The sequence below is a fragment of the Anomaloglossus baeobatrachus genome, chromosome 1, assembly GCF_048569485.1.
Source record: "Anomaloglossus baeobatrachus isolate aAnoBae1 chromosome 1, aAnoBae1.hap1, whole genome shotgun sequence".
Lineage (NCBI taxonomy): Eukaryota > Metazoa > Chordata > Amphibia > Anura > Aromobatidae > Anomaloglossus > Anomaloglossus baeobatrachus.
In genome coordinates, this window is record NC_134353.1 from 152280315 (window position 1) to 152305128 (window position 24814).

General features: G+C 44.9%; 1 protein-coding gene across 4 annotated transcripts in view; it reads left to right on the forward strand.

The window, feature by feature from the left end:
* The window catches only part of LOC142290654 (EF-hand calcium-binding domain-containing protein 6-like), a 483996-nt gene that overhangs the window by 207772 nt on the left and 251410 nt on the right, over positions 1 to 24814 (forward strand). For 3 of the 4 annotated variants that reach the window (XM_075334633.1, XM_075334650.1, XM_075334642.1), the window contains 6 exons: positions 1143 to 1236; positions 3651 to 3775; positions 6845 to 7088; positions 12012 to 12184; positions 15855 to 16017; positions 22705 to 24513. In XM_075334633.1, coding sequence (XP_075190748.1) covers positions 1143 to 1236; positions 3651 to 3775; positions 6845 to 7088; positions 12012 to 12184; positions 15855 to 16017; positions 22705 to 22959 — 1054 coding nt within the window. In that variant the 3' untranslated portion in view covers positions 22960 to 24513. Of the gene's footprint in view, positions 1 to 1142; positions 1237 to 3650; positions 3776 to 6844; positions 7089 to 12011; positions 12185 to 15854; positions 16018 to 22704; positions 24514 to 24814 lie in introns of those variants that run through there. The other variant, XM_075334657.1, reaches the window with a different exon arrangement.

The window sequence follows — 24814 nt, forward strand, 5'->3', positions numbered from 1 at the left end:
TGGATCTGTGTTAGTACATACTTGGTATATTCATTGTATTAAGTTACTATAATTTTATTGCCATTTTATATTAAAGAAGCACTCCAATCAAAATTTGTATCCTCTTAATATATTGCAGTGATATTATATAGCACTGTGTACCTACAATTGCTCATTTTGCCCTTCTACCCAGTTAGTTGTCTTTTCCATTAGGTCTATGACATCACATTTTTAAAAACAGACTAGCTGAATCCTATTAAACGCTATGTAAAAACAAATTGTCTCTCCAGGAAAGGAGACAAACTCTAGCGCCACCTATTGGAAGTAGCAATCCTAAATGTCACAAGTGGCCTTTTAACAAGCCTTTTCATATGACCTAGGATATATGCCAGATCAGAATCCCAATTTGCAGACATGGTGTTTCGGGGTGATTGCCCCTCGTCAGTGCAAAGTGTGGGTAACTGATCTGGCTTATGAGAAGCTTTGTGGGGATCACGGGGGAAGACTATTTTCCTTACGGAGACCTGACAAACCAGTCTGGCTGTCAGTGGTGAGGGGACTTATAGCTGCAATGCCCCTCTGGAAATTATTCAAATTGTCTCTCCAGGAAAGGAGACAAACTCTAGCACCACCTGTTGGAAGTAGCAATCCTAAAAGTCACAAGTGGCCTTTTAACAAGCCTTTTCACATGACCTAGGATATATGCCAGATCAGAATCCCAATTTGCAGACACAGTGTTTTGGGGTGATTGCCCCTCGTCAGTGCAAAGTGTGGGTAACTGATCTGGCTTATGAGAAGCTTTGTGGGGATCACAAGGGAATGTAAAAACAGGAAGTCTTTTTTCCCTGCATGAGTCATCCTCATCTTCAACTGCTGACCCATCTGCTCCTTCTTCTCCCTCTCAGAGACTTTGCAGTGATGATGCAGGGAATAGAGATGTTTTGTGTCTGTATAGACCTTAGAAGGATCCAGCTAGTCTGTTTTAAATTCCCTGATGTCATACACCTAATGAAAAAGAAAATAATTAACTGGGTAGAAGTTAAAAAATGAGAACTTATAAGTACACAGTGCTATGCAATATGATGACTGCAATATATTAAAAGGACAAAATTTTTTAAAGTAGTGCTTCTTTAAGGATATTTCAAATATTTTTCATTGTGTAGACGAGGAGTGCCAAGTCTTTTTGACCAGCGATCAGTAGGAAGCTCAGCATTTGAAGAGGAAAAGGCGCATGGACCTGGGAGAACAATGGAACAGGTAAATATTTGTATTATTTGTATTAAGAAGGATACTTGAAAATATACTGACTGTGACAGCTTGATATTTTGACCACAGTGTAAAATAAAATGTTGACATACTATACTAATATTGTGAAAACACTATCCCTATGTTCCTCTAGATTAAGGGTCATCAACCTGTAGCTCGCAGTCCCATCATGTATGATTTGCAGTTATCTGTCAGCATGTTGTAAGCTGCGGCCACCTCCACCGGGCTGTTATATACAGCATTCTAACATGCTGTATATAAGAGCCCAGGCTTGGGGTATAACATAAAAAACACTTTATAATACTTACCTAACAGTCACGCTGTTGGCCTTATGGGCGTCTCCATTGTCCGGTGCCGGCGCCTCCTCTTTCGGCCATCTTCGTCCTCTTTCTGAAGCCTGGGTGCATGACGCGGCTACGTCATACACACTCGCCGGTCCTGTGCATACGCACTACAATACTTAGATCTGCCCTGCTCAGGGCAGATCAAAGTGCGCCTGCTCAGGACCTGAATGCCGGCGAGTGTGTATGACGTTGGTCCCCTCATGCACCGCGGCTAGAGAAGAAGGAGAACAATGATGACTAAATGAGGCAGCGCTGGCATAGGACAACGGAGACACCCATAAGGCCCACAGCGTGACTGTTAGGTGAGTATTATAAAGTGTTTTTTATGTTATATCCACGGCCTGGGCTCTTATATACAGCATGTTAGAATGCTGTATATAAGAGCCCGGTGGTGTTGGCTGCAGCTTATAGGCCAAAAAAAGTGGTGACAGGTTCCCTTTAAGGTATTGGTTTATGGTTTTTAAAGCTAAATTAAGTATGGTGAGCTGGAGATAAGATGATATTGCCAGTTAAAGGGTTGTTTGAAGCTGGATGCAACTGTGTACTTGAAGTTCCTGATGCGAGCATAACCAATGGTGGTAAAGTGTAATCCATGGTTGCAATTATACTGTCTCAATGTGATTTCTTTCGGGAAGTTTTTGCTGTAATTATACCGGGAATGGGGTCTATGGGAGTCACTATTGTGAGGGGGAAGCAGTATCTGGATGTCACTAATCGGGGGCCTCTGGGTGTCCTTGCAACTCTCTTTGAGCTGAATGTGGTTGTTAATAGGTTGGGGACCACTGGTCTAGATTGTTAGAAAATACAGGCAAATACTACTGTTTCTCCCTACAAATCATGTAGATGATTGGAAACTGTCAGGAGAAGTCATCCATTGTTTAATTAGTATAGATACATTTATTTTTAAAAAGTTAGGTTATAAGGAAACCCCTCGTTAAAAAATTATATTTTTGTGTGCACGTAAGCTCGTAAAGGTGTCACACATCCGCCGCTCACTTAGTGTCATCTCAACACCCCAATAGTTGGCAGGGGCATGCTGGGTTACCAGTATTGACCCAGTCACCCAATGAGGGATTGTGGCATGCTGACTATCCTCATGCCATTCAGGATTGACCAGCAGCCAATGAGGTTGGGCCTGTTGGGCTTCATCCAAGTGTCACCATTTCTGGATGATTGCCTGGCTATTTAGCTGGCAGGCTATGGTCAGACCATTGATAGGCGTAGCTTTGCTCGGTGGTGTGTGTGCTTTGGTGTCTTGCTTTTTTGATCTTTTGTTACCTGACTCGGAACCTTGCCTTTGACTATTTGTTTGCCTAGCCCTTTTTATCTCTATCTGTAACTGTTTTGGACTTTTGACCTTGGACTGTGACCTGTTTTTCTCTTTTGCTCTGCCTGCCTTTGACATACAGTCTTGGTATTTGACCCTGGACTTCTCGAATCCCCTGCCTCACGGCTTGTCCATGAGAACTAACGATAGCCAGCGTCACACTAAGTATATGTTTACAAATGGTGAATATCCTATGGATTTTTCAAAAAGATTTGTGGATGGAAAATTTGTACAATCAAAGTGGATGCTGAGTATTATGTCTTTAGCGGGCACTGACCTGCGGTGCGGATTTTAAAGCCACAGTATGTATGCAATGCACAGGGTGAAAACCATAACAAATTTGCACTAAAATCCACAAATCTAAATGTACAAAATGCAATTTTTCTTTGCACATTTGTACATGAGAACATTTATGTAAAGCCATTTTTTGTGATCAATTATGATGAAATCAAGGACAAAACAGGGAATATCATATGCAGAGATCTTCCTTTACTTTAAATGACGGGTAAAATGAGATAGAAAATACAATTTACTCAAGCCAACATGTCCCTATAAATAATGCTAACAGGTTTTCCCAAAAATAGCACAAGGAAATGCTCCCATTATTAGGGCTAACATGATCCCATTAAAAGTGCCAACACCTGCAAGATGCTCCCAATAAGAGTGTCTCTATGATTTATGCTAGTCAATAACATTGCAATAATTTTAGATCATTTTCTGTTGTATTTTTTAAGCTGTTCCAGATTATTAAAAGCCTTATCCATAAGAACTATGCACAGGTGGAGAAAGAATTTGAAGATCTAGATGAAATGAATTCAAGACGTCTAACTCAAGAGACCATGTACTTCCTTCTAAAGCGGTGAGTGCCACTCAGTTATATAACTTACTTAGTTTACAGAGGGGATACATAATTACTATACTTTATTAATGACTGCCCTGTTTTAAAATGTTACTGGTGCACCAGAATATATATACAGTTATGTGAAAAAGTTTATGCCTTCTTGATTTCCTATTGTTTTGCATTATTATCACACTTGTTTCAGATCATCAAACAAATTTAAATATTAGACAAAAATAACACAAGTTAACACGTTTGGCCTACTTTACTTTGTCAGGAAGGTCCTATTTAAGTGATTTCTTGATTGAGAATAAGTGTGGCAGTAATCAGGCCTGGGTGTAGTTTTGGGAAATTAAACTCAGTTTCCCAAAGATGTGATAAACCACAGTTAATTTCCGTTTTAAGTTGGGGGGGCAATCACTTTTTCACACTGTGCCCTGTAGGTTTGAATTTCTTTTTCTCTTAATAATAAAGACCTTCATTTGTAGACTACAGATTGTGTTTACTTGTGTTGTTTGGTGATCTGAAACATTTAAGTAAGTACAGGATAGGTCTGGCTCACTAGGTACGTATAATAAAAGGTGCTCAGAAAAAAAAATATAAATATTCATATAAGAGTCAAACTCCAGCACACAATAGGAAAAAAGGATGAAAGAAGTAATGTTATTTTTCTGTAACGATTTTTTTTTTTGGATAGTGAAAACATCATGAAGGACAAGTGTTTTCCATATGTGACAAACATGGAAAATAATAAAAAGTCAGGAAGGGGGCACTTTTTCACTCAACTGTATCTTATATATGCAGTTACGCCTCATTCAGACTTCCTTTTTTTACTGTCAATTCAGCATAAAGTACTGATGGAGTCTCTAATAACTCATTCTGGATCCATTAAGAGATTATACAACGCAGAGGCTCACGCAAACGGTGAAACATTTTAATTAAACCCAATTGGAAGAATAATTTTTACTTCCATATAAATGCATGTGGGAAAAATGTCCCCAATAACAGAAGAACCCTTTAATATAATATAACTTAAAGGGGTTGCTCATCACTTTTTATTGAAAATAATTGGCCCTTGGTGGTGTGAAAATAAAGAAAACATACTCATTTAGTGGACCCTTGCCATTCCTCGGTATTGCGCTCACTGCTTGTCTGCAGTGCTCAAGAGTACTGAGATCCAGTAGGTGACAATGTTTTTTTCCCAACTGCCATTGGCCCATTTGGTTGACAACCCCTTTAAAATGGGAATTGAAATTGTAATTCCGTTGAAATGTATTATAACACTACAGTAAAGAACTAATTTGCTGAAGACATATAATACTGTATGTGAATACAAAAAAAGCATTTTCAGGGTCAGCCGAGTAAAATCTATTTCCACCATTTTTAAGCTTGCTTGGGCTCAGTTCACATTACCAGTCATCATTCATTTGTAAAGGATCAAATATTAAAGAAGAAGAAAAAAAGGTGAATGTAACAAAACACACATTTCTTTTTCTGCTTTGCATCCATTTTTGTTTCATTTGTAATGGATACTTTTATACTAGAGACCTTTTTTGCTCAGACAAAAATACAATTATACAGACTACATTTTTGGATCTAGGTAAAAAATGGATTGCAGCTGGATTGCAGTTAAACAGAAATAATTTTCATCTTTTTGTCTAAATCAAATGAATGGATACTCCACTGAATCATTATATTTCTAGTTTTGTCATCCAAAACAGGTCCAAAATGAGGACATGTGAACACATTTTCAAAATAGCTATATACATACAGTAGCTATTGTCGCGGGCGGAGGGGACGCGCTCGCCACGCTCGGGTCTGGGGCCTCTGCTGCTGCTGCTCGGTGGCTCGAGCGGTGGACCGGACCCGGGGACTCGAGCAGCGCCTCTCACCCGTGAGTGAAATGGGGATGGTATGTTTAGGGAGATTGTTCGTGACGCCACCCACGGGTCGTGGTGATAATGGCACCACCGCTGCTGGTAACGGGGATCCCGGGAGAGATGGTAGGGTGCAGCTGAGATGTTATCCCCTCCGTGGGTAGGGGGGTTGGTAATCCCGGGGCCCGATGGTGTAACGGGGAGGCCGGATGGCTGGGGTGCAGGGACTGCGCGGCGTGGTGCCGGACGGCACTGGTGTACTCACTCAATCACTGACAGAGTCGTAGGTAAACCAAAACGGCCGGATGGACGGGTCCCGCAGCCGGCTGCAGTGTTGTTGTTGTGCTCTCCACAGACGGCTGATGGTGGGTGTCTTTCCCTGCACCTTTGAGAATGTTCTTGACTCCTGTGGTTTCCCACTGGTAGTCCGCTCCCCGTCGTATAGGTGTCGTAGGAGCCCGTTTTGCCCGCAGGCGCTGGCCCTTGGATCTCTAGCCTGTGGCGGTGGCTGTATATCCTCTCTGGGTGGACGGTTGCCTTCAATCGGGACTTGGTTGTTAGGAAACCCCTGGGGTTCCTGTCACACTCGGATTTGACTATTGACGGTGGCTCCAAGCCTGGTCGGGGTCCGATGGCCCTGCCTGTGTGCTTACCTTCACTCCGTTCCCCGGTCCGGTACCGGCGGGCCACCGCCCGACCCCGGTCCTTACGGCTCTGCAGAGTTCCACCAACTCCTGCAGACGGCCACCACCATCTGCCAACCTTGCTGTCAGTGTGCGGGCCCCAACCCAGACACTTGCAGTACGTGACCTCTCACTTTCACCTCCAAACTCTAACTACTACAAACTCTAACTGACTGCTTTGCCCACCTCCAGGCCTGTGAACTCCTCAGTGGGTGGGGCCAACTGCCTGGCTCCGCCCCACCTGGTGTGGACATCAGACCCTGGAGGGAGGCAACAAGGGTTTTGTGTCTGACTAATGTAACTGTCCGGGGGTGTGTATGTGTGTGTGTTTTGTCTGTGGCTACCTGGCTAGTCCAGGGCGTCACACTATACACACTAGGGTTTGCAAATTTTAGATATGAAATATTCTCGATTAATGCTATAATCTGCTGTGTACTAAATGCATGACATGGCATATTTTATATCATGTTATCCTGTTTGACATTACTGCAACATTTGCATTAAATTCTGTGATATTTTATATCTTGAAGATTTGATATCCAGCCTGGAGTTACTCGAGGAGAGATTCGCAGACTTTGGAGCACATTTATTACTAACCAAGACAAAACTCTTGACTACCTTGAGTTTGTGAGGCATTTCCGATATTCCCCCAAATCAGCATGCTATCCAAATGCAAAGATCTGCCCCCCAAGAAAAGGAGATGGAGATTTTTGGATACGGTCTAAAAAGTTGAACTGTGACTCTGACATCCTTATAGATAACGTCCGTGCAAAGGTAAAGTGTTAATTATCACAATCATGAACAATAGAGACTAATTTTAAAGCTCAAATTGTCTCTCCAGTAAAGGAGACAAACTCTAGCACAGCGCCACCTATTGGAAGTAGCGATCCTAAAAGTCACAAGTGGATTTTTGACAATCCTTTGCAATATGACTCAGGATATATAAGCCAGATCAGAATCCCAATTTGCAGACACGGTGTTTCGGGGTGCTTGCCCTTCGTCAGTGCAAAGTATGGGGGTGTCTGATCTGGCTCATGAGAAATTTTAAAGCTAGAATACAGCATGCGGAAAACGATAGTGCATGATGCACCCCAACTCCAGAGTCAAAGCCCAAGGCCACATGGACACTGAGTTTTTTACCTTATTATTTGTAAGTCAGAACCAGGAGGGGGGAAAAAGATATAGAAGTGGTGCCCATGTTTCTATAATATTTTTACACTGATTGTTCCTCTCCCGGTTTTGGCTTACAAACGTAAACAGGTGCCAGGGTTCCAACACGCAATAAGGGAGACTCAGTGCTTACTGCAATAGGGTTTTGTTGCACGGAAACAGGGGTTGGAGATGATGCTCTGGCTTCAGTGCTTGACTACGCCGTCTGGTCCTTCTCTGGTAACAGTATTCGGCCGGCAGCTTACTCTGTCGACGGTGTTAGGTCTTTGAATTCCTCTGGTGATGGTAGGGCTGAGATCTTCTTTCGACTCAGTACACTTCCAGATGATTCCACTACAGACACCATGGGCCTGCTCTGCTGCATACTCGTCTGCTCCCCTGGTAATTGTGGCACCACCTCTGCCTCCTTGCTGCCGGCCCAGCCTTTTATATGTTACTAGAAGGTGGCCCGATTCTACGCATCGGGTATTCTAGAATTTACGTATTGTGTAGTTCATGTATGATTTTTGTTTTATATATATATATATATATATATATATATAATGTTGTGTGTAGTTACCAAGTGTTTGTGTAGGGGCTGTACATGTTCTGGGTGTTGTCTGGGTGTGATGGGGGGTGAGAGCGGTGTTGTTTGTGTGTTGCGTTGTTTGTGGAGCGCTGTGTGTCTGTAGCGTTGTGTGTGTGTTGCGCGGTTTGTGTGTGTGTGGTGTGTTTTGGGGGGAGGTATGTTTTGTGCAATGTGTGTGTTGTGCGGTATGTGTGTATATTTGTGTGTGCAGCGTTGTCTGTGTGTGGGTGTCTGTGTAGGGCAGTTGTTTGTGGTTCCCAGTGTGTGTGTGGTGTGTTGTGCAGTGCGCGCGCGCGTGTGTGTGTTGGGGGGAGGTGTGCACTTCCCATCGTGCTCCATCCCCCATGCAGCGCACTCCCAAACGTGCTCTATCCGCCATGCTGCGCACTCCCAAACGTGCTCCATCCCCTATGCTGCGCACCCCCCATCGTCCTCCATCCTCTATGCTGCGCACCGCCCATCGTGCTCCATCTCCCATCCTGCGCACTCCCAAACGTGCTCCATCCGCCATGCAGCGCACTCCCCATCGTGCTCCATCCCCCATGCTGCGCACTCCCAAACGTGCTCCATCCGCCATGCTGCGCACTCCCCATCGTGCTCCATCCCCCATGCTGCGCACTCCCAAACGTGCTCCATCCGCCATGCTGCGCACTCCCAAACGTGCTCCATCCGCCATGCTGCGCACTCCCAAACGTGCTCCATCCGCCATACTCCGCACTCCCCATCGTGCTCCATCCGCCATGCAGCGCACTCCCCATCGTGCTCCATCCCCCATGCTGCGCACTCTCAAACGTGCTCCATCCGCCATGCTGCGCACTCCCCATCGTGCTCCATCTCCCATGCTGCGCACTCCCAAACGTGCTCCATCCGCCATGCTGCGCACTCCCAAACGTGCTCCATCCGCCATGCTGCGCACTTCCAAACATGCTCCATCCGCCATACTCCGCACTCCCCATCGTGCTCCATCCCCCATGCAGCGCACTCCCAAACGTGCTCCATCCGCCATGCTGCGCACCCCCCATCGTGCTCCATCTCCCATGCTGCGCACTCCCAAACGTGCTCCATCCGCCATGCTGCGCACTCCCAAACGTGGTCCATCCGCCATGCTGCGCACTCCCAAACGTGCTCCATCCGCCATACTCCGCACTCCCCATCGTGCTGCATCCCCCATGCTGCGCACTCCCAAACGTGCTCCATCCACCATGCTGTGCACTCCCAAACGTGCTCCATCCCCTATGCTGCGCACCCCCCATCATGCTCCATCTCCCATCCTGTGCACTCCCAAACATGCTCCATCCGCCATGCTGCGCACTCCCAAACGTGCTCCATCCGCCATGCTGCGCACTCCCAAATGTGCTCCATCCGCCATGCTGCGCACTCCCCATCGTGCTCCATCCCCTATGCTGCGCACCCCCCATCGTGCTCCATCTCCCATCCTGTGCACTCCCAAACGTGCTCCATCCCCTATGCTGCGCACCCCCCATCGTGCTCCATCTCCCATCCTGTGCACTCCCAAACGTGCTCCATCCGCCATGCTGCGCACTCCCAAACGTGCTCCATCCGCCATGCTGCGCACTCCCAAACGTGCTCCATCCGCTATGCTGCGCACTCCCCATCGTGCTCCATCCCCCATGCTGCGCACTCCCAAACGTGCTCCATCCGCCTTGCTGCGCACTCCCCATCGTGCTCCATCTCCCATGCTGCGCACTCCCAAACGTGCTCCATCCCCCATGCTGCGCACTCCCAAACGTGCTCCATCCGCCATGCTGCGCACTCCCAAACGTGCTCCATCCGCCATTCTGCGCACTCCCAAACGTGCTCCATCCGCCATGCTGCGCACTCCCAAACGTGCTCCATCCGCCATGCTGCACACTCCCAAACGTGCTCCATCCGCCATGCTGCGCACTCCCAAACGTGCTCCATCCGCCATGCTGCGCACTCCCAAACGTGCTCCATCCGCCATGCTGCGCCAGCATCAGCCTCTCTACCCGCAGCATCAGCCTCTCTGCCCGCAGCATCAGCCTCTCTGCCCGCAGCATCAGCCTCTCTCCTCCCAGCATCAGCCTCTCTCCCCGCAGCATCAGCATCTCTGTCCCCAGCATCAGCCTCTCTGTGCCCAGCATCAGCCTCTCTCCCCGCAGCATCAGCCTCTGTCCCCAGCATCAGCCTCTCTGTCCCCAGCATCAGCCTCTCTGTCCCCAGCATCAGCCTCTCTCCCCGCAGCATCAGCCTCTCTGTCCCCAGCATCAGCCTCTCTGTCCCCAGCATCAGCCTCTCTGTCCCCAGCATCAGCCTCTCTGTCCCCAGCATCAGCCTCTGTCCCCAGCATCAGCCTCTCTGTCCCCAGCATCAGCCTCTCTGTCCCCAGCATCAGCCTCTCTCATCCCAGCATCAGCCTCTCTCATCCCAGCATCAGCCTCTCTGTCCCCAGCATCAGCCTCTCTGTCCCCAGCATCAGCCTCTCTGTCCCCAGCATCAGCCTCTCTCATCCCAGCATCAGCCTCTCTGTCCCCAGCATCAGCCTCTCCATCCCAGCCTTCCCCAGGATCAGCCTCTCTCATCCCAGCATCAGCCTCTCTGTCCCCAGCATCAGCCTCTCTGTCCCCAGCATCAGCCTCTCTGTCCCCAGCATCAGCCTCTCTGTCCCCAGCATCAGCCTCTCTGTCCCCAGCATCAGCCTCTCTCATCCCAGCATCAGCCTCTCTCATCCCAGCATCAGCCTCTCTCATCCCAGCATCAGCCTCTCTGTCCCCAGCATCAGCCTCCCCATCCCAGCCTTCCCCAGGATCAGCCTCTCTCCTCCCAGCCTCCTCCAGCACGCCATGCTCCTCTGCCGACACTCACAGATCCGATCGCATACACTCAACACACACCGACACACACCCGATCGCATACACTCACACACACCCGATCGCATACACTCACGCACACACACATTGACGATATTGCACATACGCGCTCATACTCACAACATCCGGAGATACCACATGCTTCTGGCCATGTGATCCTCCGGCAGGTCCTGGAAGGTCACAACAGCACAGTATCGAGGCCGAGAAGCAAGCGATATCGCCGGATGCTGTGAGTGTGTGGATGCGATGTGATGTATGTGTGAGGTGTGTGTGAGAGTGAGTGTGAGCCGGTGTACACTGGTAACTATGATACACATCGGGTAACCAAGGGACCTTAGTTACCCGATGTGTATAATGATTACCAGTGTTCACGGCCTCCGTCAAGATCCCAGCATCGCAAGGTTATGTCTGGCGCTGCTGGGATCCTGACGGAGCCGGTGTAGAAGCAAGCGATATCCCAGGATGTTGTGAGTGTGTGGATGTGATGTGTGAGGTGTGTGTGAGAGTGAGTGTGATCTGATGTGTGTGTGTGTACTCACCTGGGAATCGGAGCTCCGTGTCAGTTGGGCCAGAGTGAGCGTGCATTGCGTGAGGGGGGCGGGGCTTGCAGAGAGCCGGGGCGAGAGGCCAATCTGTGTGGGGGGCGGGGCCATGGCGAGCCCAGTGGCCAATCAGCTTTGTGTCACCGTAAGGACACAATTTTGGAGCATGACAGACAGACAGACAGACAGACAGACAGAATAAGGCAATTATATATATAGATAACTGCCCCACAGTTCCTTCGAACTCTTCCCTCGAGGAAAGACACTTCTTACAGTTCAGTTCCTGTTGATTTTGGTTCACCGGCAGATAGTGATGTTCATCTACAAAAAGTTGGGGGCAGTCAATATGGACGTCTTCTGTCGTCGACCCCATTTATCCAAATACTGAGGTAAAATATTTGCCAAATACTCAATGTGTGCACGTGGCCTTAGTGATCACTGTGGAAAAGAGGGGAGACATAAAGATTGTGCAGTGTGGGGATTAGCCTTAATAAGACTAAGTGGCTATTAGTAAAACAAATTATTTAAACATATCTAAAGGATAGAATATTTTCTATGTATATTGTAGGTGGAATACTTGTGGGATGACCTCCGCAGAGAATTTCAAGACCTTGATCCTTATCAAACTGGATTTGTCAGCAAAGAGGAATTCAAAGATCTTTTATCTGAACTTTGTATACATTTGAATGACTATGAACGAGAAATGTTATCAAAGAAGTTCCAGTCTAATGGTGATGGACGGTGAGTTTTCACAGATTTACAAAATCTTTTTATACTTTACTCCTAGAAATCTACGTAACAAATTGATTGTGTTTGCAAACAGTAAAATGTATTTAAAGGAAATTTGTGATCAGATTATCCCTTCTAAGCCGTCTATATGGACATGTCGGTCATAGGGAGAAGAATAAAATAAAACCTTCATATCTGCAATCCTATGTCTTACTCCAGAGAAATTCAAATGTTCTTAAAAAGAAACTGTCAGCAGAATTTAGCAATATAAAGTGAACCATTGCCATAATGACGCTGTGATGGTGATTAAATGGATGCCTGCAGTGAAAAAATCCAATCTTTGGTTGCTGAATAATCTTCCTTTACAGTTTGCATGATGATGTCATTCATGCATCCCATGTGTATCAGGGCGGGACTTGGGGGTAGAGTCTCCTTCTCCGCCTGTTTCTTCTACAGGTCCACTGATTATTGAGTGACTTACCTTTGAGTCGCCCATCACAGCGCTGCAGCGGTAACCTGCGGGGACTTCTCTGTAGGGACCCTTCTGGCAACAGGTATGTCAGGTTCACTTTCATAGGAGTTGTGATGCCACTCTCAGTTTGCGGTCAGGGTGAGGGGGTGACCGCAAACTGACAGTTTAACGAGCGTCTGGGGCTGATGATGTCTGCAGTCTGGAGCTATGGCCTCCTGAGAGTGAGGCTGGCCCCAGGGGCTCGGGTGTAAGTGTATAGTACCACAGGTCGCAGAAGAACTCACACAGTCCAGAATGTCTTTCACAGTTTTTACTCACTTTCAGTTGTTTTCTGTGACGCAACCCGGGCGATACTGAGACAGACCAGAGAGAACCAGGTATCCTTCAGGCTGAAATAGAGGTGACTGCAAGCTTGCCCTCCTAGCACTTCTTGTTTTGGATAACCCCCGACTTGAAGTATATGGGATTCATCCAGGGAATTCGCATCTGCCTTTTCTCCCCTTTCTGGCCCGTTTGCTGGCAACGTAGACCAAGTAAAGATGGCTTCTTGCCCTATCTAACTTATGGGCCCCCTCATTGCTGCTGATGCTGCGGACCCTGTATGTTTGCTGAGACACTTCGAGTGCCCTCACCGGCAGGTTTAGTAGGTAGTTAAACTTGAGCCTACTTCGGGAACATGTTTCCCCTGCGTGCCTGGTCTACCAGAATATCCCCGTACTCAACTACCTCGCTTCTTCCTGAGGTGTCTTTCAGGCTGACTGTGTGGCAACCGAACTCCCCCGCAAACAGCCACTACACCTGCAGGGTTTGGCTAGCGTGTCTGCGAGCCCGCTCTCCGCTCCAGACTGACATGTGTCCTCCTCCATTGCTCCTCTCTCTTGGACTGCCACTACTCAACTCCTTCCAGCTTCTCCACCGCACCACTAGCTGAGATATGGAGGCCACGCTCCCTCCTGGGTCTGCCCAGGGGTCCCCTCTAAGATGTGTGTGAGACCTGGTTAAAGAGTGTCTGTGTGTCCACACCCTATTCAGCCTTTAGGATTACCTATTTGTACTCACCCAGCATGGGTGCAGTACTCAGTGGTGCCTGACCAGGTCAGGGGCGCCACACCTTCTTTTTGAAATTCCGCGCCACCACCATTATTGTGATGGGCAGCGTTTGTGCAGTGTGATTCTGCGGGTGGTCTGCAGGTCTCCAATAAAATGGCACCAAATGCGGCCCACGCGCAGACTAAGATTTCAGCTTGATGACCTCTTCATTAAGCCAAAATCTCAATCTGCGCAGGTGCCGCCACCAGCGCCATTTTATTTAAGACTGTGTGCAGTGTTCTACAGACTGTCTTCAAGGAAATGGTGCCAGATGGAGCACATGCGTAGATCGAGATTTCAGTTTAGTGAAGAGGTCATCGTGCTGAAATCATGGTCTGTGTATGTGCCACATCCGACGCTAATTTTATTGAATACCTGCAGACCGCCCGTAGAATCACGCTGTGCCCTTGCTGCCCACGGCAGTGATGGTGGTTAAATTTTAAAAGGAGACAGGTCACTTAATAATCAGTAACCTCTAGAATAAACACAGAAGTCAGGTGGAGACGCGGAGAAGACCCCATTTCCCAAGTCCAATCCCGAATACACAGATGAAGTCATTAAGAAAATTTTAGAGGAAGATTATTCAGCAACCAAAGATTGGATTCCTTCATTGTAGGTATCATATAATCAGCATCACAGCTCAATTATGGCCATGGCTTTATTTTATAGTGCTAAATCTTGTTGACAGGTTCTCTTTAATATATAAATGAGCTGTTAAGATTTATGGGCCAGACATGGATCTCCCTGAAAATCTGTCTCCAGAACTTTTTTTCAATGAAAGGTAGCGTCACTATAGTGAGACATGTAATGACTGATAGTCCACTCTCCTGGTTTACATGTTGCACAGTGGTAACGCCAGTAATTATTAAACAATTAATGCGAGTGTTTCTTTAACACTTTGCAGTTTGTCTTCTAGAGCACTGTCCGTTGCTGCCTGCAGAATAATTTCCCTGAGAATCCATCAGTGAGCTCATTTGGACGAGAATTTGTATGGCTTATATCTGCCGTTTTCTGAGCGCCTCTCTGCTGATATATGAGCTCACATTTCATGTGGTTTTTGGTTATACAGTAAATCAGCACAGAGGAGTTCAGAAAAAGATAAATAAATTACTTGAAAGCTCTCTATCAGAAGGAGCTCACTGATGGATTCTCAGTTCATTTGTTATGTTTTTTTATACTTCTGCTTCTTCATAAATTTCTTCTTTTCAATTCTTGACCGGTTAGGCCAGTAAGGAAAAGCCCTATTTGAAAAGGCACAAGTATGCTACCCAAAAAAACCCATAAAATTAGGTGTGAATAATTAAGTCACTGTAGTGGACAGTTGCAGGACATTTCCTCGAAATCCAACTGTGATGTGCAGAGCAGGATGCCTTAGGCGGGCTTTGCACCTTACGACATCGCAAGTCGATGCTGCGATGTCGCACGCGATAGTCCCCACCCCTGTCGCAGGTACGATATCTTGTGATAGCTGGCGTAGCGATAATTATCGTTACGCCAGCTTCACATGCACTCACCTGCCCTGCGACCGTCGCTCTGGCCGGCGACCCGCCTCCTTCCTAAGGGGGCGGGTCGTGTGGCGTCACAGCGACGTCACACGGCAGGCGGCCAATGGCGGCGGAGGGGCGGAGATGAGCAGGATGTAAACATCCCTCCCACCTCCTTCCTTCCGTATAGCCGCCGGCGGCAGGTAAGGAGATGTTCCTCGCTCCTGCGGCTTCATACACAGTGATGTGTGCTGCCGCAGGAACGAGGAACAACATCGTACCTGTCACGGCACCGGCATTATGGAAATGTTGGAACCTGCACCGATGATATGATCACGACGCTTTTGCGCTCGTTCATCGTATCATCTAGGATTTACTCACTACGACATCGCAAGTGACGCCGGATGTGCGTCACTTTCGATTTGACCCCACCGACATCGCACCTGCGATGTCGTAGTGTGCAAAGCCGCCCTTAGGCTGTATCCACATTATGAGTTTTTTAATACTACATTAGTTTATTTCGTCGTGAAAGATCCGAGCACAGCCATAAACATGTGCACAAGTGTTAATAAAGATATTCATTAATAGTTTCGAATTTTTGTTTTTTATCTAAATGTGCATTTTATCTCATCTTTAGTATTTCCTACATTGAGTTCCTAAAACCTTTTGTGCCCCACCGGCAAGCTTTGAAGACTAAAACCAATATGGAAGCTGTAATGCAGAGTTCACAGTCAGAGGCAGATCTGTCTGAAAATCATGATAACGACCTAGGAACACTGACATCCAGGATGCGCAAAAAGGTAAATTCTCATCCAGAGCTATTAATTGCAGTTGTATCTCATATAGAGTGATAACCGTAAAGAATTTAATGTACCGTGCTCCCCGATCTGATATAGTTTTAGGAACTTCTCAAGTCACAATAGCAGCTGCTTAGTAGATATTTACTGTCACACTTAATTGCACATAAACTAACTGTTTTGTTTTGTTTTTTTTATTATTATTATTATTATTATTATTATTATTATTTAACTTTATGGTATGGTTCCCTTATTCTATTAATTAAATATAACGTGCTTGGTATAAAACATGTGGAGACTGTACAGGTACCTCTATATCCTCATGGCCTTGTTGTAAAGACAGGTATCGCCCCAGAGGTCTGATATGCCTTTTTTGAGGCAATTATTACTTGTCCTATGAATTAAGGCTACTTTACATGCAACCACATCGCTAAACGAGATGTCGTTGGGGTCATGGAATTCGTGACGCACATCCGGCCTCGTTAGCGACGTTGTTGCGTGTGAAATGCACGAACGACCGTTAACGATCAAAATTACTCACCTAATCGTTGATCGTTGACACGTCGTTCTAATCCCAATTATCGTTGCTGTTGCAGGACGCAGGTTGTTCGTCGTTCCTGCGGCAGCACACATCGCTATGTGTGACACTGCAGGAACGAGGAACATCACCGTACCTGCGGCCGCCCGCAATGAGGAACGAAGTAGGTGGGCGGATGTTCCGCCCGCTCATCTCTGACCCTCCGCTTCTATTGGGCGGCCGCTTAGTGACGCCGAACGAACTTAAAGGAGAGATTGTTCGGCGGCCACAGCGACGATGGGGAAGAGGTAATTGCGTGTGACGCTGCCGTAGCGATATTGTTCGCTACGGCAGCGATCACCCCGTGACGCGCAACCGACGTGGGCGGGTGCTATCGCTCGCGAGATCACTAGCGATGTCGCAGCATGTAAAGCCCGCTTAAGCCTTAAATGCCCAAATCGGGAACACCCCTTAAAGCCATTTTATTTATAACAACCATTGTGTCAAAATGTAGAAGCGGGAGAAATTATCTTCTCCATCTCTTCATCACCTGTCTCTCATCCAAGAAAATCGGACACGGATCAAACTTTGATCAGAGATTGATCAGAGTGTCATTAGCACAATCAGATGAGAGAGCCATGGTAATAGTGCTCCTAAAATTATATCAGTTCATCAGCTTCATGATTTGTCATATTTGCTGGTTTTATAGTAAATTAGAAATTGAATGTTTCCCAAACGTACAGGCAGGATTGATCTTGCTTGTATGGCACTGTAAATGTATAATAAATCTGCGGCTTGATGCCTTGTGTTCTTTGTGTTCTACTGGGGATACAGGCCTATTGCCTGTATCCCCAGACCCGGTCGCGATAGTGATCGATGCGACCGCGATCGTTACACCCTTGATCATGTACCTATGTGCCCTACAGTTTGTCACGACCATTGTGAACAGGTCTTCAAAATCTGCCTGTGTAAATTAATCATTAGGCTCAGACTGAATCTGCGTTGAAAGCTGTTATAAGAGTCTCTTACAGATTCTCACAAAAATCCGAGAGTATTGAATCATGCCGCTCTATTTTGTACAGTAAAAGAACACGAAGAATCAATGGATCCCATTAATGTCAATGGGGTCTGTAAGGCGCTGCTGTTATTTTTAATGTTCAGTGCAGTGACAGAACAGAACATCAGAAATAACAACGCAGGTGAGAATACTGTATTATGTCTTTTATCTTTAGCTTTAGATTCTTTACCGAAATCTCTTTGGTCCCGAGTCATCAAAGCTTTCACACCATGATTCTGGATTAAAAGATTTGAACACTCACAAAATGTAGGTGCAACTTGGAGTTTTTTTATACCAGTTTCTCTCAGCTCTAACAAAATGGGTGCAGCTGGGTCGGGATGGAGGCACGACAGGGGAGGGACACCACAGCACTAATTCATGGTAAGCTGTGGCATTCCGTATTCCAAAAATCTCACTCCAGTCCTTGACCGGATCCTCACACAACTCGTCAGACGCTCCAGATTCATGAAGAGGAATGCACATCTTTATGAATCTGGAGCGTCTGACTCCAGCATGTCCCCTCATAGAGACCAGTGTGAACACGCTGTTCTTGATGAATTTTCCTCCTCCCAAATCATCTGCTTCTCTGCTTCATTCCAAAATCGCTGTCCAGTAAAGAAGTCTAACGTGGCTTGAAAAGATAGTCTGTTGGTAGCAGATGGCCATCGTACCATCTTTTTTTTTTTTATAAAGAGCAGTTGTCAAGTTACACGTAGTGCCCGATCTTTAAGCAACTTGTTATAGGGCAGGAGGACCTGAACAGATTGATTTCAAATTCCTACTTATTGATTAACAGCCTTCACTATTAAGGACTGTCTAATTAACGTCTAAACATATAAACAGCTAGGATTTTAAAGGGTTGTCCAGGTTTGGCGCGAAAGTCTGCGGTCACTATATGTGACTCCAAGCTTGTGAATCCTCACGTAGTGCACAGTGTCAAGATTCTCCGGTGCTGAGGCCGAGAGCGGGAGATTGGGTGACCACAAGTATTCAATATGCATAATGCCCGGCCACATACCGACAACATGTGTGCATGGGAGGCCCCTCATTGCAAGTGCGAGGCAGCACGCATCTAGTCACTGTAATCGGATATCGTATACTTGTGCTCACATGCCAGGTTTTGACTCCGGCTATGGAGAATTCAGTGTGTGCTTATTCACACATATACAGTATAGAGAAATGGTAACATTGTATGGCTTTATTCAGACATCGTTTTTCACAGGTAGAACATGTCTGCATCATAATCTATGGTGTGATCACCTGCCTGGGATTTTTTATGAGGAATGTGCATCTGCAAAATAAAATGATGGAGATGAGTCTGTTTTTAAATGGAGTCATGGATCATATTAATGTATGCGTCCATGAAAATCATGGACAGCATGTGGATGCCATCAGCAGTCCGTGTGCTGTCTATTGATAGCATTGTAATGGATGGAAGAAGCTTCGCAGTATATTTTTGTAACAAAAATTAAATCACTGATCTATGAGACTCTCTGACCGCCTTGATGGAAACTGGATGAAAATCACTGTTGAAATATGGTCCAGTTGTTTTTCATATGCCATAAAAACCTGGACGTCTGAACGAGTCCTAACAGTGATTCAATCATGATAGCCAAAAGCTTCATTTTGGTTTAAGTCTTCCTTTCCGTTTCCTCAGATGACAAAGTTCTCTTTTTAGCGTTACTATATTGGCTGGTCAGTTTCATAAATTTGACTAATGCATGAACTCCACCTGTTCCCTGCCCAGACATTTCTAATCCAGTTCCTGCCTGTGCTTTGTATGTGTGCATAATTATTGATGGCTGTGTAAAACACTTGAAATGGACACCCAACAAATCAGTAAATTAAAGCAGGGTGTACCTGCTGCAGACTGAAAATGGGCGTCCCTCAATAATGACAGATTAGCGGAGGTTTTGTATTAATATAAAGAAGCTCACAGAGGACAGATATGAGGTCTTGACAATTTGCATCGGACACCCGCTTATATTATGTGCATGGTTGGCCATGCATGAAATGATAAATGGTGTGTCCTGAAAAGTACTGCATCATGCATGTATTGCCCTCCTTCCCCTATTCAAAGGGAGGGAAATACTAAGCTTTCCCCAGTTAACCTCTTCGAGTTATTTAAGACCTGCTGCTCCCGCTCAAGGTGCTTCCATTTAGAAAGTTACAATGATTTATTAGTATCATATTCTGTGTATGCGGTATATAAACTATGCGAGGACCATATTAATATTGTTATTTGTATATGCTGATAATATAAATGACTTGTGAATGTAATGAAGGCAGCCTATGGTGACTATTATAACTAGCACTAAGGCTATGTTCACATGCAGGGTTTTTGCAGAATTTTTTTTTAAATGCAAATTAAAATCTTTTTGCAAAAGCTGTGTATTTTCAGAAATCTCAGGCACAGGCCTGTTTTTTTTTTCCAGACTGAATTTGAGAATTGCAGTGTATTTGAAGTGTGGCTCATGTCAATTCTTCATTCTACATTTTTGCAACTTTTTCCACTAAAAGCAATGAAAAAGTGTGACTACAGCCTTAGGAAACAATAGGATAAGTATCTTTCCAGTTCAGGATTGCCAGGATTGAGATCTATAGATTTGATACGTGAGAACCAATATACAGTGCTTTGAAAAAGTATTCATACTCCGTGAACATTTCTACATTTTTTCAAGTTGCACCTACAAACTTATATGTCTTTTATTGGGATTTTATGTGCTATATCAACACTAAGTAGCACGTATTGGAGAGCTGTAAGGGGAATGATACATGGTTTTCTAAATATTTTTAAAATATAAATCTGAAAAATGTGGCCTGTATTTGTATTCAGCCCCCCTAAGGCAATACTTGATAGGACTACCTGTCACTGCAATTATTGCTGCAGGTTTTGTGGGGTATGTCTCTACCATCTTTGCACTTGTAGAGGCTAAAATTTTTAATCTAGTGGATGTGCCACTTCTGGGGATTCTGTGGGCTACTATTTTTAGACTGTGAAGGGACAAATAACCATAGGCCTTCCTAACCTGATAATACCAGCCCCCTCCTGTCTGCTTTACCTTGGCTGGTTATCAAAAAAAGGGAGGGAGGACCCCTTGCTGGATTTTTTAATTATTTATATATAAATAATATAAAAAACACCATAGGATCTCCTCTATTTTTGATAACCAGCCAAGGTAAAGCAGACAGCTGAGGACTGAAGCCTCCAGCTACCATGTAAAAAAGCGATTGACAGCGTCCTCCTGAGTGCAGATTTTTTCTTTCTTTATTCCATCATAGTGCAATAAACATGCAACGTTTCGACATCAGTTTGTCTTTTTCAAGCATGCCTCCAGCTATCTGCTTTACCTTGTCTGGTTATTAAAAATAGGGGGGCCCCCATGTCATTTCGACACCCATGTTGAAAGCTTGTTGATTGGCAGCGCTGCAGCATTTCAACAAATTTTATTCAGCATCCAAACAGAATCCGAACTCGACCACGGACTCGTGAGTAGTCCATGTTTGAGTTCGAGCCCTGGACACTAGGTGTCTGGTTTGAACTCCAAACTTTACCATTCGAGTTCGCTCATCCCTAATAGCTAATGCTTTTTCATGCTCTCTCTGTTGTGTTTACAGCATCATATTCTATAATTTATCCATTCAACTCTGTGTTTGACCTATGTAGAGAAAGATTAACATCTGAATAATGAAAAATTCTGCATATTTCCAACAAAATATGTGTTTTAATACCACCACCACCACCAAGCTGATTTGTTACAAATAATTTAAGGATGATAGTCAGAGAATTGTTTAATTGCGTAGAATTGTAATTGATCCTTTAGGTGTGCAATATACTAGACTAGCCCTGTGGTTTTCACTTTCATTAGGTGAACAAGAATATTCTTATTCATTCATTTCAAAACGTTTCATTGTAACCTTTATTTATATAAAACTTCAAATCCTTCAAAACCTCTGTACACACCATAGAGCTTGCTTGTCAGTTCCATTTTTTTTTTTTAACATATTTGCACTGAGTGTTGTTTACGGTGAACATGTAAGGCCCCCATCACATGTCAGTGAATCTGGTATGTTTGTTGCAATTTTTATATGTACCATAATCACAGACATACGCAGACCCATTAAAATCAAATGGTCTGCGCATACATCAGTGATTTCTCACTGACCATGTTTCCATGTGGAGTACACGTGTGTCTGTGTGTTCTGCACCGAGACATGTCCGTTTTTCTATGGCATCACTGATGTCACAGAAACTACACAGTGGTGTGATCTGTGTAACACATAGCAAAGAAAACACGTATCTTTGAAATAAAATTATTTTATACTCACCGGTCTCCAGCGATTCTGTGTCTGGTCACTGCTGTCTCCTGCTTCCAGGCTGGCTAATTATGTTCATGAATATTCACTGCATTGTGACCTGGAAGTAACAGCAGCTGTGAGGCGGCAGCTGCCGGAAACAGCAGAGCCAGAGACATTAGCACCACGGACAGCAGTGGTGGAGACAGGTGAGTATAAGTGCCCAATCTCCGTGTGCTATCACAGATCACACATGTGCCAAAATCACGGCACACAGAGGGCCAAATGCATCCTTAACATGTCAGTGACAAACTTGTGTGTTTTTGACTGACATGTGAAAGAGGCCTAAAAATGTTGTCAAACTGCTGTTTTTTTTTTCCTCATCCAAGAAAATTTGATCAATTATGGTAATCACATCCTGAGATGTGATTTTCTCAGATGTGGACAAGATAGAGAATATAGTGAAATCTTTTTTTTCTGTCATTTTGTGAAAATCAGACTGCACAAGCCCATTGACTTGCATGGCTGAGTGCAAAACAATTTATGGAGTCAACTTGGTCCAAGGAAAAAATTGGACTTGTGCACGGCTCCATAGAATAACATTGGCCAGAGTGTGTTCCGATGGTTTTGTTGGATCGCACTCAGACCGAATATTGGGTGGTATGAGCAAGCCCTTATTCTTAGCAATTGGTGTTTAATTCATAATCGAATAAAGTTTTTTATAGATCTGTTCATCATGAACTTGGAAATATTTATATAAAGTCATAAGTTCCCAATTTTATACGGGGGATTTAAAACTTCCATCTTTTCTAATACGCAGCTGAAAGGAGAATGGAAAACTCTACGCAGAGCTTTCAAGAAGCTGGATATGGACAGCAGTGGCTACTTATCTCTACCAGAATTTAGATCTGTTTTGAAGCTCTGCAACTTTGTACTTGACGAAGATGAGGTTTTTCACATCATGTCCAAATATGACCAGAATATGGATGGCCGCATCAACTACAAATCTTTTCTAGACCACACTTGTAAGAAAGATAGCCATTCTAGTGCAACACCGGTGGCAAATACTGCATAAGGGGCTATTGTTTTTTTCTTCTAAATAAATACATAGTTTGTTTTTTCACATTCACATAATGGTGGCCCTCCAGCTGCTGAGGAGCAGAGGTTACCTCAGTATGGAGGAGCTTAGAATTATTTAGAACTGGAGAACCTATATCTTCGGTTTTTCCAAGGCTTTCCACTAATGAAAGTGATGTATGTAAGCTCATGTGGTATGTGATTTAGATGAAACTCAAGTCTGTGAAAATATTGGATTTTGAAAATAAAAAGAACATATAAAAACCCTTTAGAATTATTTTACAACATTGTTTAGCAATTAACATGCATTCCTTTAAGCCATGTTGTGTACGTAGCATGTTTCCTATCAATTTCTAATCAATCCATTTTCAATCTATTTACATTTTTTATTAAAGTGGTTAGCCAGGTGTTAATGGGTTTTCCCAGCACTGTGATATTGAAGACATAGCCAATCATATCAAAAGGGGTCTGAATCTTGGCAGTCCAATCAGCTGTTTGAGAGAAGACTATGAGCTGCACAACCCACTACATCTGGTAGTTTTGGAGCACTACAGGCTCTTCAGACTTCCAAAACTTTTTTTCTTGAGTGCTCTTGTTATTTTTCTTCCTTTTTTCTCAAACATTATTCTGTAATGCTGTTTGTTTCGATGCCCAGTACATTCTCTTTAAAAAGCTGCTTTCAACTGCTGCTCAGCAAGATCTGTACACTAGAGTCAATGTATGTGTATGAGAAGTCTCCATGTCTGAGTACTGGGTGTAGAGCAGAGAGGTTAACACAAGGAAAGTCCTGTAGTTTAGACTGTACCAATATACTGTAATATACCTGTACCAGATACTGCAGCTCTGCCCAATACCAGACAAAGCAACCAATACAGACAAGCGCAAGTAAGCAATGAAGGGGCAAGCAAGACCCTTAAAATATTAGTCGCTAGGTCCAGAAATACCTAGAAAACCTCTTTAACTATTTACAACTCATTATTGAAGGCGTAATTTTTGTTTTGTACAGTTCATTCCTATCCTGTCATTATGAGTTGGAATTCATGCATTGATTTCACATGTTGATAGATATTTTTATACCTTTTTGAATCAAGATCAGAAATGCCTATAACCTTCAATGACCTCACTGCTTCACCCCCGTGCGGAGCTGCCGCCCCACCCCCGTGCGGAGCTGCCGCCCCACCCCCGTGCGGAGCTGCCGCCCCACCACCGTGCGGAGCTGCCGCCCCACCACCGTGCGGAGCTGCCGCCCCACCACCGTGCGGAGCTGCCGCCCCACCACCGTGCGGAGCTGCCGCCCCACCACCGTGCGGAGCTGCCGCCCCACCTACACCCCACCTACTGTCTCCTCCCCAAAATCCTTTAGGATGTAAGCCCGCAAGGGCAGGGCCCTCTTCCCCCTGTGCTAGTCTGTCTATTGTAACGTGTACATGTATTCTGTATGTAACCCCCTCATGTACAGCACCATGGAATCAATGGTGCTCTATAAATAAACAATAATAATAATAATAATAATCAAGAAAGATGCTCTGCACTTCACTAAACATCTTATAATCTACAGCTCTGTTTTATAAGACTATGGAAATATAGTCGATATAGCTAAAATAAAGTTTTAATGTCACGACCCGTCTCATTCTATGGTGTTTTTTTTAAATATTGTATTATTTTCTTTCTCTATAACAAATAAGGAAGAGGAGGTGAGGTCAGGAAAGGGTACTCAGAAAGAGTATATGACATCATGGAAAGATATAGAGTTGTGGAGAAGCTTAAGAAGGAAATTAAAGGTTTTATGACTTTCCGTAGGTGTTCACAATATTCATAAGAATTTCTCTCTAGTTTTTTTTCCCTCTTCTGTT